Source organism: Hemicordylus capensis, chromosome 2, assembly GCF_027244095.1.
Source record: "Hemicordylus capensis ecotype Gifberg chromosome 2, rHemCap1.1.pri, whole genome shotgun sequence".
Classification (NCBI taxonomy): Eukaryota; Metazoa; Chordata; class Lepidosauria; order Squamata; family Cordylidae; genus Hemicordylus; species Hemicordylus capensis.
Window position 1 is genome coordinate 212,813,487 of NC_069658.1, and position 13,935 is coordinate 212,827,421.

Sequence of the window (13,935 nt, forward strand, 5' to 3'; positions counted from 1 at the left end):
TATCCTCCTTAATAATCCCTTTCATTCCCTCATTGTCTAATTGCCCAACTACCTCCCTGGCAGGTTTCCTGCTTCTGATGTACTCAAAGAAATTTTTGTTATTCCCCTTGATACTTTTGGCTAAATGTTCCTCAAACTCTCTTTTTGCCTCCCTTACTGTCACCTTGCATTTCTTTTGCCAGAGTTTGTATTCCTTTCTGTTCTTTTCATTTGGACAGGCCTTCCAATTTCGGAAGGAAGTCTTCTTCCCTTTTATGGCTTCCTTGACAGTAACCGTGAGCCATGCTGGCATCCTCCTGGACTTAGTGGTATCTTTCCTCCTTTTGGGTATACAATCTAACTGGGCTTCTAGTATTGTGGTTTTGAGTAAACTCCATGCACTCTGGAGCGAAGTGACTCTCCTGGTTTTCCCTTTCAGCTTTCTTTTCACCATACTCCTCATTTTGGAGAAGTTTCCTCTTCTGAAATTCAAAATGTCCGTGTTAGACATCCTTGGTGATTCTCTCCCCGCATATATGCTGAATTTGATGGCACTGTGGTCACTGTTCCCTAAAGGGTTGATGACACTGACGTCATGCACCAGGTCCTGGGTGTCACTCAGAATTAGGTCCAAGGTTGCCTTCTCTCTGGTCAGTTCCATGACCAACTGTTCTAGGGCACAGTCATTTAGTGTATCTAGAAATTTGACCTCTTTGTCCTGACCTGACTGTGAATTTACCCAGTCTATGTGTGGGTAATTGAAGTCACCCATAATTACAGCCCTGCCTCTCTTTGATGCCTCCCTGATTTCCTCCTGCATCTCCCAGTCACTGTCGGCATTTTGATCCGGAGGGCAATAGCACATCCCCAGTAGCACGTTCCCTTTCCGGCCTTGTATAGTCACCCGCAGGGTTGCTGTGGAGGACTCCAGTCCACCTAGGTTTTCTAGCTTGTTAGATTCTATCCCTTCTTTAACATACAGTGCTACCCCTCCTCCAAGGTGCCCCTCCCTGTCCTTTCTATAGAGTTTATACCCAGGGATGACTGTGTCCCACTGGTTATCACTGTTCCACCATGTTTCTGTTATGCCCACTATATCTATTTCTGCGTTAGCAACCAAGCACTCCAGCTCACCCATCTTGGCTCGGAGGCTTCTGGCACTGGCATATAAGCTCCTATACACTGAATCTCTCCCCTGATATAATGCTATTCTTTTGACTCTTTGACCTGCTGGCACAGGCTCCCGTCTGCTCTTTATGCGGTTCTGCACTGTTCCCTTCTGTTTTATCTGAATTCTTTGCACCCTCACACTTTAAAGGATGGCTTTTGCCAAACGGGATACTGCCCAGCTCCCATCGGCTGTTCCCCAGGTGTCATTTTAAGAGTTGCTCTGCAACCTTTTTGATTTTAAGCACCAGCAGTCTGGTTCCATCTTGGTTCAAGTGCAGCCCGTCCCTTTTGTACAGGCCTTGCTTGCCCCAAAATGTGTCCCAGTGCCTAACAAATCTAAACCCCTCCTCCTGGCACCAACATCTCATCCACACATTGAAACCCCTCAGCTCTGCCTGTCTCACTGTACCTGCGCATGGAACAGGTAGCATTTCTGAGAATGCTACCTTGGGGGTCCTGGACTTCAAAATGCTACCTATCAGCCTAAATTATGGCTTCCAGGACCTCCCGACTGCATTTCCCCACATCATTGGTGCCGACATGCACCACGACAGCTGTCTCCTCCCCAGCACTGCCTAGGAGCCTGTCTAGAAGCCGCGTGATGTCCGCAACCTTCGCACCAGGCAGGCAAGTCATCGTGAGGTCAACACGCGGGTCACAAACCCATATCTCTATCCCTCTAATGATCGAATCACCCACTACAAGGAGGCCCCCACCCCCCAGAGGAGTATCCCCTGTACGAGAGGACATGGGCTCATCATCCACGGAAGGGTCCCTTCTAAAGGAGCATTTCCCTCTTCCTCAGACTGATGTCCTCCTTGCCCAAGACCTTCATTCTCCCTGACAGCAGAGGAGCTACCAGCCCTGGAGTGGGATGCCTCTATCACATCCCTGAAGGTCTCGTCCACATGCCTCTCTGTCTCTCTGAGCTTCTCCAGATCCGTCACCTTTGTCTCAAGGGAACGGATTTGTTCCCTGAGGGCCAGGTGCTCTTTGCACCGAGCACACACCCATGACTTCTGCCCATGGGGCAAATAGTCATACTTGTGGCACTCTGTGCAATACACTGGGAAGTGCCCCCTCCCCTGCTGGCTTTCTATCTGCATACTGGTTTTGCTGGCTGTTTACAGTATTTAGAGATAGTTTATTGTTAGTAGTTTATTATCTGTTTATTAAAAGGATAGGTCTCAGCTGTAATGGTCAGCTATTTAACTGTCCAAACAGCCTTTCCCAAGAACATGAGGGATAAGAGGGAGGAATATGTACCTACCTTTTCTTCTCCACCAGGCTCCTTGTGATCCAAACTCCCCCGCACACTTCCCGCTAAACTCCTGCAAAACTCCTATGTCCCGTTTGCTATTCCTGTTCGCTATGATAGGCTTCCGGCTGTCTACACTGGCAGGCAGCAGTCCATCAGAATCTCAGACAGCAGTCTTTCCCAGTCCTACCTAGAGACACATGGATTGAACCCGAGACTTTCTCCATTCAAAGTAGGTACTCTACAATGAAGCTACAGTCCCTCCCCTGAAAGGAGCCTTCAAAGTGTCAAACAGTCTGCACTGCCCATCCCCAAGGGCCCTGGGCCTGCAACAGCCCTGTGCAAGAAGAGTCCTGCAGACCCAGCAAGCCAGCTTCCTTTCAGCCAACTGCTTCCCCGCCACCTTCTGCTTCACCTGGGACTCCTTCAGCTTCTTGTCGTAGTCCGCCTCGAGCTTGACCAGCGGCCCAAAGATGTTTTGGTACTGATAGGCATCCTCGTACCGGAGCAGGACGTGCTGCGGCTCTTCATCGACGCCGGGCTTCTCCAAGTCCTCCAGGGTGGCGGACGGGTTCTCCTGGAGTTACAAGCCGGAGAGCATCAGCACAACTGCTCTGATCCCACCCCGCGGTGAGCAATGTGGCCTCACAGCAGCCCCTCCTAGATCAAGAGGGAATCATGTGGGGATCCACTGCAATACAAGCAGCTAGAATAGCCAAATCCTGCACTTGCACAGATATAACCCTGCCTTGACTGGAATCCTTCAGGACTGTCTACTCTGACTGGCAGGAGCAGCAGCAGCAGCTCTGGGGGTTCAGGAAGGGGGCTCTCCCAGCCCTACCTGGGGATGCTGCTGGGTATTAAATTTGGGACCTTCTGCATGCAAAGCAGGGGCTGCGCCACTGAGCTATGAGCTCTTCCTATGCCAGGTACTGGTACCCTTATCCCCATGGGCAGACCCTGTCCCCATGGTTTCAACCCTGGAGGTTTGTATCCAAAGCAAGATGTTTCCTATGTGGAAGAGGACCGTCTCTGGGCAAAGAAGACTCCTCCCCATCCCCAAACTCGTTTAGGGCACAAAAATCAGTTTGTTGAGAAAGGTGGGCTAGAAACTCCTATGAATTTGAAAGGCTGATCTAAGCCAGGTACCAAACATGCCGTCTTATGGCAATATTAGGAGTTTCCTACAGAGACAGGTCCATCTACTCTGCTTAAACAACATAAAGCTTCTAAACCCAGGCAATCCAAAATGCTGAGCTAAGGTGTACACCAAGAGCTGCATATGGTCTGCAAGCTGAGCAAGTCTGCATGAGTGCTTGTCTCTCACACAATCTGTTCTGCTTATGCTACTCATGGTTGGGGGGGGGGGGGCATAAGCTCTGCTAGGCACTGACCATACTCCCCAACACTGGAAACCTCCTTTAGCCACCCCTATGGCTTTTGAGGTCTTCAAGCATAGCTCCACAGCCATAAGAAATAGAAACTTGATTGATTGATTTTTTTTTTTTTTAAGAAACGAGCTGGGATTCTCAGAAAGCTGAATTGGGCACCCCATACCATGTGTACACACAGCCTTGCTTGGGGCCTGTGCTCTCTCCCCTCAAAGCCAGCCCCCCGCCACACACCCTACCTTCCAGAGTTCTTCCAGCTTGTTGATTTGCTGCGCCGTGATCTGCCGTGCTCTCAGCTGTTCCTGCTCCGAAGGAATTTTGACCAGCCAGGAGAGGAAGCAGCGGTCTTGGATCAAAGGCTGCCACTGAGAGCTGTCCCAGTTGATATCCTTTAAGCTGCTCTGGCTAGCGCAAGGCTGCCTGCACAACCAAGAGGCCATCCATTAGACACACGGGGGGGGGGGTGGAGAGAGAGAGAGAGCGAGAGAGCGCTCCACCCACAAGACAACACATTCAGAAGGGACTAAAGACTGTCCCATCAAAGTCCACAAACAAGCAAGCTGGATTCCAGCTACGCCTTCTCACCTGCACAGCAAGACGACCACCGAGTCAGCCTTGGCTGGAATGAAGCCCAGGAGGAAGACGTTACGGCAGCCGCAGTTGTAACACTCCAAGACAGTTTCTCCCAGGGGCCCGTCCTTGTGAAGAGTCACTTCCTTGCATTTGGCTCTCACAAGATGATTCACAATGTGGCTGGCGAAAGACAGAAGGGTGCAAGTTGAATCCGAGTTGCAGGCACACAGCTTGGGTCACCTTCCCTCCCAGTGCAGAAACCAGAAGCCTGCATCAGGGAGCCTGCTTTTCTTTGTGTGTGAAGTACAGGTGTGGATATGGTGGGAAGTTCAGCCCTCACAGCAGGCGCCCGTTCAAATCCCTTAGAGGAACTGGCCTGCTCAAGGGGCAGAGCACCTGCTTTGCATACAGAAGGTCCCAGGTAAAGGAACTCAAGGACAGGGCTGGGGAAGATCTCAGTCTGTCCTGCTAGTCAGCAGACACAGGCCAGGGCTGGAGGAACCAAGGGTCCAGCTCCACCGAAGAGAACTCCGCACCTTCCAGAGATTTAACAGAGGCTAAGCATTCATCACTGCCATGCCTGCCGTTTGGCTGCCTACCTGCCAGATGTATTCCCACGTCCATTGCAGAACCACTTCTTGCTGGTGTTACAGTAGACCACACACGCTGGGTCGTGGATGCCGCAATAGCTAGGGAGCAGAACACAAAGATGACATCCAGAGCAGGTGTCACTTCAAGGGAGAGGAAATGAAGGATGCTTCCCCTGCCCTTTCCAATACGAGGCCCCAGAAGCCAGCTGCCAGGGCAAAGTGACACCAGGGACTAAGAGGAGAGAGGCAAGTTCATGGTCATGGAGAGAGACCCTGTTTTGAGTTCCAGATTATACCCAGTCCCTGCTGCTGCCTCCACCTCCTCGGCTTCCACTGCCTTACCTGCAGGCATGCACAGGAAGGTCCTTGGTGTAGTAGGTGTCTTCCTCGTCCTCCTCAAAGTTGAGTTCTGCCAGGAGCTGGCTGGTTTTGGCCACGCTGTCATCCAGGGCCCCATTCTGAAGGATGCCATCAGGTCCGTTGATCTAAAGGGAAACAGATATGGAGTTGCACAAACAAAGAGTACCACTATCAAGGGCTAGGAGGGAACTGGCTCAAACACAGCTAGCGGCAATCTGACACAAACTCCTGCTGCCGCCTCCATTTTTGTTTGCCTCAAACAGTTGGCCCTCGAGAAAAATAAACCTGAACAGACACAGCCCTGCTGGCGCAGCTTCTGCACAAACCCCACCCACCACACCATCAGGAAGGCCACCCTTGCAAATAAGTCATAAGCCCACAAGAAGTTCCACAAATTTGCCTGCCTGGCCACACCAGTGACAATTCCTAGATGCTGCAGACACTTACAGGAATGTGCGTAGACCTGCTGGTTTGTTATGGTCACCCATGGACAAGCACCATCTATCCTTTCCCCATTCTCCTTTTTCGGTTGGCCTGTTTAGAAGCTGGTCTCCTTTCAGCTCTCAACACCACCTCTCTATTGACCTTATCAGCCTCACATTTAAAGAGGAACAGCTCTCGGAACACTCCGATCCCTCAGGATGGCTCCTTAAGGCGGGTACTTCCAGCAGGTCACCAAGCAGCTCTGCACTGAAGCAGGCTGCCCAAGATTTCTCCCTGCACTTCTGCCATTTCTTCTCTATGACAGGCACAAGGCTAACTGGAAAAGACTCTAACCTCGGTCACCTAAGCACCAATAAGAGCATGGGAAGGTCCAAGACAAACCCATTCATTCTGCACACAACAAGAACAGGGTCCCTTTCATCTGCTAAATGAGAGTGGTGACTTTTACAGCTGCATTCCTGTTCGGAAAGTCATTTTTAAGAGGGGCCAAAGGACAGGGAACACTGGCTGGACCCACCAACTTGCTCCCACATAACCTGACATAAAGCTAACACCTGGGCACTATTTTGAAAGAGGCAACCTCTGACTTCCTGAGTTGTCACCAGCTTTTAAAAACATTGCACCTTGGTGGATTATACTGGGGGTTTTCCAAATGTATCTCTGGATAAGATCTAAGACAGACAGAGAGCCACACACCCCTCTTTCAATACAACTATTAACAAAGAGAATGCATCGTTTGGGGTGTGCATTTGATAATTGCACCTTGTGCTTCGCTCTGTTACAAAACAGGCTCCTGCATGTCCCTACTAGCAACCACTCAGTGGGGAAGACAAGCTGCACCACTAGGGGCCAGCAGGAAGCACTTCCGGTATCTACGTGACCAAGAGAGAGAAAGTGTTTTCACAATGCACCACACAGCAAAGCTGAACTCGAGGAACTAAAGTGCTTGCAGGGGGCCCAAGGAGCATTCCAGTGTTGCTGCCCTCCTGCTGTGAAAGCCCAGACCAGTGCAGAGAGACGCTCTACCCTTAAAGAGATGTTTCCACAGGGGACGCTGCAGGCTTCAAACGCTGCCTGTTGCCACTCATCAGGAGTGACTGGACTTCCTAAAGGAAGGAACCATGTGTGCTGAAGCCTGTCCTCAAAGACAGCAAGGCTGAGAAAGCAGGGAGCACTCATGCTGCTAGGAAGGGCAGACAGGAAGTCTCCTCTTACTCCTCTAGGAACCAGTTCCTAAGATATGTTCATTAGGCATGCACCCGCACGCGCCGCATGCACACACACACACACACACCTTGCCCTCAGTTTTTTACCACACCCAGCTATTCATAGGTTAAACTACTCGTGTCTACCCACAACTGCAACCCTTCCAGCATCCACAAAGTCCTTTAGTTGTGTGGTAGGAAATCCTGCCCTCAGCTGAAGGTAGGTGTTCCCTCCAAAACCAGCTTTCATGGTTATCTACACATTATACTGCCCCGTCACAGCCCTTTGACGTCTCTCTCCAAGACTGCTGTACCCACAGGAGTCACAGTTATATTCTCATCTTCCTGGCAGACTATGCACACAATTCATCTCCTCCTGAAGATACTGCATAAATCAAAGAGACATAAAGCTTATCTTCCAGGTCTGAAGAGAGCCATGTCACCTGTGGGGAGCAGGAGTTATCTCTCAAATAACCAGACAAGGAAACCTCTGGACACCAGGAAGAGTTTGCTCCTCCTTTCAAACTTAATCTAATGACCCACAAAGATGTATGAAGAGGTGGGCTAGTAAAAGCTTGAGGTCTTCGTGTCTTTGGGAAGTTTGCCAGGCTGTTATATTTCCTCAAACTTTCTTCTCTATTTTAGATCTTCTCATACCTGTGTATAAAAGTGTGTGTGTGTATGTATGTGCGCACGCGCCACATATCCTGTACTACATCTCCTCCTTAAAAGACTGCTCAAACACAATATATAAACGGTTGGCCCCAATCCGACTAAAGATAGTTTTGACTGCCCCACTGAAAAGCCACCACATCCTCACAGTATCACTAAAATAGACTAACCATTTTAGCCGCAAGATTATATATGTAATGTACAATGCATATTATACCTAACCATAACACACAGCTGTGTATATACACACATACTCAATATTCCTTTTAACTCCTCCCTAAAAGAATGCTTATGATCACAACACATTATATACCCATGATTATATAAACATACATTGACTGTTAGAATTGTCACCTTGGCTCCCATAATCCCATTCAATTACTGAACACAAACACACACCCTATTATATAGCACTCTCCATGTGCAAGGTGCTTCACATGGTGCAAGCAAGAGAGCTTCCTGTTCCAGAAGGCTCACAATCTAAGAGATACACAAGGGAGACAAACAAAGGGGGAGAAGGGAAATATGTACTTTTGTTATATATGCTAGCTTAGTCTTACAGTGCAGTACATATTATGCACACAGAGGCAAAGATTAATAAATCTCATGCCCCCACTTCCCCAACATTCAAGCAGCTTTCAAACCACACCAAGAGCACAAGAACAGTCCTGCAGGATCAGGCCCAAGGCCCATCTAGTCCAGCAGCCTGTTTCACACAGTGGCCCACCAGATGCCGCTGGAAGCCTACAGGCAGGAGTGGAGGGAGTGCCCTCTCTCCTGCTGTTACTCCCCTGCAACTGGTACTCAGAAGCATCCTGCCTTTGAGGCTGTTGGTGGCCTATAGCCCTCCGACTAGTAGCTGTTGATAGACCTCTCCTCCATGAAGTGATCCAAACCCCTCTCAAAGCCATCCAAGTTGTTGGCTGACCAAGTTACATGCACATATCACACAATTACACACACCATCTCTTACATCTCAAAATACACAGATTGTTGATCTGTAAGTGTATCCAGTTATGTACACATTATATTCAATGAATCTTCAGTATTACACACAACCCATATCACGCATTTGAGGGGTCCAGTCCCAGGTCTGCCTCTCAAATATAAGCATGTCGTCATTCACACAAAAACACATCTGTGTATACAAACACTTATACTGCATAATGGATGAATCCTCATGTATATTGCTTTCCTAGAGAGAGAAACACCACCCCCATCTCTCTTTAAAGAGACACAGAAACCTCCTGTTGTGATCTTCTCTTCCATGACCTGTGCTGAACCCCCAAGGCAAGTCCAGGTGGTTACACCACAAAGATTCTATCTGTCCCAGGGGCTGTTTCTGACCTCTCCCTTGTGAGCCCTTTGGAGACAGAGAAGCACCTTCTCCCTTTTGCTAGGTAAACGGCTTTGGGACTTTTGTTGCACACATATGCACACGGGCGCACACACTTTATTATAATGCCCAATATAGACCTGTATGTGCATACAGATGCACAGGCACAGACATAATAATATACACCCATATATATAGCTGTGTGTGCATATACATACACATACAAGCATACATATTATAGTTACACTGTTATCCCAAACAATAATAATCTGGATGTGCGTGTGCACACATACACATAGACAGGCACATATTTTATCACACACACATATAGAACTGTGTGTGCATATAGCACAACACACACATATGTATAGCTTAGGCTTTAGGAGTCAGCCCAAAAATTTAGATGCCGGATAACGGATACTCTCTCTCTCACACACACACACAGAGCTTTGTGCACAGGCACATATACACAGCCACACACACGACTATTATGCTCTGTCATATATTCAGCTGTCCCTCTGCCGGTCCTCAGACCCCTTCCCAGGCAGGGAGACCCCCACAGTCGAGAGGGCAGCATCCCAGCTAGCTAGTCCCAACCAGCCAGTCCAGGGAGCTAAACCAGTTCTAGCACCCATCTAGCCTTCGTTCATCAGGAGAGCCTTACTTCAGTGGGGATGGGGCTGTCACTCAGTGGCAGAGCCGCTGCTTAGCATGCAGAAGGTCCCAGTTCAATCCCAGACAACATTCTCCATATAGGGCTGGAAAAGACCCTCATCTGAAACCCCAGAGAGCTGTTACCAATCAGAGTAGAGAGCTGGATCATAGGAGGCAGCTTTCCTGGCATCTCTCTTAACCACTGGTGCTGGGAAAGATCCCCAGAGGTGGTGTGGCACATTTGTTGTCAGAGTATGAAATACAGAACTAGACGAACCAATACTCCAGTTCTGCGTAAGGCAGTTTCAAATGTTCATCAGGAGCATCCACAGCTCAGTGGTAGAGCCTCTGCTTTGCATGCAGAAGGTCCCACGTTTACTCCCTGGCAGTATCTCCAGGAAAGGCTGAGAAAGACTCCTGCTCGAAACCTTGGAAAGCTGCTGTCAGTCAGTGTAGATAATACTGAGGTGGACGGGCGAAGGGTCTGACTTGACAGGAGGCGGCTTCCTACAATCCTATGGTATTCAGAGGTGTGTCCTGCCTCTGCACCTGCAAATAGCCTTTAGCCACCAACACCCGTAGTCATCTATAGACTTGTCCTCCAAGAATATAAGCCCCACTTAAAGCCATCCAAGGCAGTGGCCATCACCATATCCCATGGCAGAGTTTCACAACTTAATCATGTGCTATGTGAACATTCATAAGAACAAGAATCCTGCTGGATCAGGTCCAAGGAAGCCCATCGGGTCTAGCATCCTGTTTCCCACAATGGCCCACCAGATGCTTCTGAGAAGCCCACAGTCAAGAGCTGAGGGCATGCCCACTCTCCTGCTGTGGCTCCCCTGCGACTGGGATTGAGAGGCATCTTGCCTCTGAGGCTGGAGGCAGTCTATAGCCATCTATAGCTCAGTGCTGTCTTCCCTGACTGGAAGCATCTCTCCAAGGTTTCAGGCAGGAAACTTTCCCAGGCCTACCTGGAGATGCTGCCAGAAACTGAACCTGGGACCTTCTGCATATGAAGCAGATGCTCTAGCCCTAATCTAGGGCCCCATCTTCTTATAGCAAACTTCATTTTCTATAACTGACTTGCCTCTTTACTACTACACAAATTACATTTGACATTTAGAACAGGGCCTTCTCCTCACCCCCTTCTTAAATAGCAATAGTGTGAATTTATCCAAACTTAAGATGACCCCCACCAACATAAGAACAGCCCTGCTGGATCAGGCCCAAGGAAGCCCATCCAGTCCAGCATCCTTCTTCCCACAGTGGCCCACCAGATGCCTCTGGGGAGCCCACAGGCAAGAGGAGCGGGCCTGCTCCCCTGCAACTGGGATTGAGAGGCATCCTGCCTCCGAGGCAGATGACTCGCTGCTCCTAGTGTTGGGATAAAGGAAGTCTCCCCTCGCCACACGTGCCTACTTTTATAAGCCTCTATCATGTCTCCCCTTAGTCCCCTTTCCCCCAAACTGAAGAAGTCCCAGGTCCTCTGCACCTTTTCCGGATCCACAAGGTCCCTTCTGGGAGACGCTGACCCAAACGCGGCCGCACCACAGGCCCGATGACGGGCATGGTAACAGATCTGTTTGCAACCCACTTCCCGAGTGCTGTGAAGTCCGCCTCTCTCACAGCTGCTGCGCCCGAGCCACCACCGCATCCCGTGGAGGGGGGTTCCGCAGCCCCACCACGCGCGCCCCAACTTCCCTGGCGCCGTGAGAAAGGCCCCTCCACTCCACTCCCGCCCCCTTGTCCTCCCCTCCCCCACCTGGGCATCGAGCTGTCCGGGCCCCACGGCCGAGGGCAGCCCTCCGGCTCCTCCTCCTCCGGGCGCGGCGGGGTTGCCCTGCCCGGCGGCGCTGCTGCCGCCGGGGCCCGCTCCTGCTGCGGCGGCGCCGGCTCCTCCGGGCGGCGTCTGGGTCTGGCTGGGGAGGGTGAAGTCGGTGAACTCGAACTCGGAGCCCTGCGTGTCGGCGCCCAGCAGCTCGGCCTCCTCCGTGTCCAGGAAGGTCAGCGTCTGCGAGCTCGGCCCGTACGCCTCCACGCTCATGATGGCGGCGGCGGGGAGGGCGGCGGAGGCGAATGCGGCGGCCGGGTCTCCCTTCTCTCCCCCTCACGGAAGCGGCAGCGCGGTAGGCCTCGCCTCAGCCAGCCAGGGAGCGCTTCTGCGCCTGCGCGAGCCGCCTCCTCTCGCCCTCTCTCTCGCTTCCCCCCCTTTTCCTTTCTTCCTCTCAACCGTCGAGCAACGGACCTTCCGCTCCAGCTCAGCCAATGAGAGGCCGCGCGCGCCTCCCAACGTCTCGCCGCGCGGCGCGAGCAAGGGACGGAGAAACCTCAACTGCGCACGCGTTCGCAGGCGTGCGCGAGGCCGCTTTCTGCGCGCGGGAGGGAGAGAGAGAGAGAGACGTCTCCCTTAAGCGTACACACACCGCGCTTTCTCGCCTAGGTTGTCTGACCGCGCGTGAAGTCTCGCGAGAACGCCTCGAGTCTTTCTCGCGCGCAATGAAGGAAAGAATACTGCGGTGGGAAAGTGCGCTTCACCCTGACGCGACCCCAAAGCCACGCCCCTTCATACCGGCTGGAATGCCCTCTCGCTCCGATTGGCCAGTCGTGATATTCACTATTGGCTAGGGGGCGGAGTGAGCGGGAGAAGGGAGCTAATCAGAATGCATCAGAGGGGGGGGAGACGAGGACACTCCCAAATAGCCAATCAGGACGCAGCTTCAGGCAAGCGATGGAGGAAGTAACCAATCAGAATAGCGGGCTCCGTGCCTCTTTCTCCAGGAGCGCTCACAAGACGGGAAGGTGTGCTGACAAGCCCAGCTACTCGGGTTTTACCCCCCAATTTTTGTCGCTCTGGCCCAGTAGCTGGTGACACTTCATGTCGTGAGGACATGGAAGGGGCGGGATTGGAGACGCGAAACGTCATCTACACTCACGTGCACGCGAGCCAGGTGTGTAAGCAGGAAATAACCATAGGTTGGCAGTGCGCATGTGCAAGTCATGTGGATCTGTGGAGACCACGCCCCCTGGGAGGGAGGGGGGAAAGCCGCGAGCTTCATCTTGATTGGCTAAGGCGCGTTCGGGGCGGGGAATGTTAATAAGATTTCAGAATGGCAATAGGCTCCGCCTCCGGAGTAGTACTTTTCAAAAAATTCTTAGAGTAAGAGTTCTTTAACAAAAGAAAGACTGGTACAATTATAATAAATTAGTATTACTATGGTTAGTAAAATGCAAAGCCATAGTCTGTATGTATTTGGGCAAAGATTACATTAGAACCAGTAATTAAATGAGTATATATTTACATGGAGGTAATGCATGAAATTAGGAATACGTTTATGGCTACAAAATGGACACACCAAGGAAGATGAGTCAATTTAATAATATAGTGGTAGAGGAATTCAGCAAAATCATTAATACAAATTAGGAATGAATAATCGTCTCTAGTCCTCCAAACTGCATGATTCAGCTGCCCTACTAATTTTGGGCTTTGGGGCCAGCAGGCTGGAGGTCTTGGTTCTTTGGGCTCTCTCTCCTTAACTCACTTCTTCCAGGGTTGGGGGAAAGGTTCATGAGACAAGCCATTGGGAAGGGGCTGAAGGTTCAGGTTGGGAGGGAGAGAATCTCTCTTGCTGGGAACGCAAAAATGGAAGTGGGGAAGCTTGGAAAACAGGTGACTAAGGGGAGACCTGATTGAGGTGTGTAAAATTAGGCATGGAGTGGAGAAGGTAGATAGAGAGAAATGTTTCTCCCTCTCTCACACAACACTAGAAGCAGGGGTCATCCCATGAAACTGAAGGTCGGGAAATTTAGGACCGACAAAGGGAAGTACTTTTTCTACACAGCACATAATTAATCTATGGAATTCTTTGGCATGGGATGTGGTGATGGCCACTAGCTTAGAATATTATTATTATTATTTTTTTTACATTTATATCCCGCTCTTCCTCCAAGGAGCCCAAAGCAGTGTACTACATACTTAAGTTTCTCCTCACAACCACCCTGTGAAGTAGGTTAGGCTGAGAGAGAAGTGACTGGCCCAGAGTCACCCAGCAAGTCTCATGGCTGAATGGGGATTTGAACTCAGGTCTCCCCGGTCCTAGTCCAGCGCTCTAACCACTACGCCACGCTGGCTCTTAGATGGCTTTAAGAGGGGCTTAGACAAATTCACAGAGGGCAGGTCTATCAGTGGCTACTAGTCTGGTGGCTGTGGGCCACCTCCAGCCTCAGAAGCAAGATGCCTCTCAATATCAGTTGCAGGGGAGCAACAGCAGGAGAGACACCTCTTGCCTGTGGGCTCCCCAGA

The 13,935-nt window shown here is 50.7% G+C and overlaps 1 protein-coding gene across 1 annotated transcript in view; it reads right to left on the reverse strand.

The window, feature by feature from the left end:
• The window catches only part of UPF1 (UPF1 RNA helicase and ATPase), a 29,326-nt gene extending 17,374 nt beyond the window's left edge, over nt 1-11,952 (reverse strand). The window contains exons 1-6 of the mRNA XM_053297106.1: nt 11,398-11,952; nt 5,304-5,446; nt 4,971-5,060; nt 4,384-4,551; nt 4,038-4,218; nt 2,823-2,984 (exon numbers count right to left, since the gene is read on the reverse strand). Coding sequence (XP_053153081.1) covers nt 2,823-2,984; nt 4,038-4,218; nt 4,384-4,551; nt 4,971-5,060; nt 5,304-5,446; nt 11,398-11,679 — 1,026 coding nt within the window. The 5' untranslated portion in view covers nt 11,680-11,952. The remainder of the gene's footprint in view (nt 1-2,822; nt 2,985-4,037; nt 4,219-4,383; nt 4,552-4,970; nt 5,061-5,303; nt 5,447-11,397) is intronic.
• Between the last annotated feature and the right edge of the window lie 1,983 nt (nt 11,953-13,935).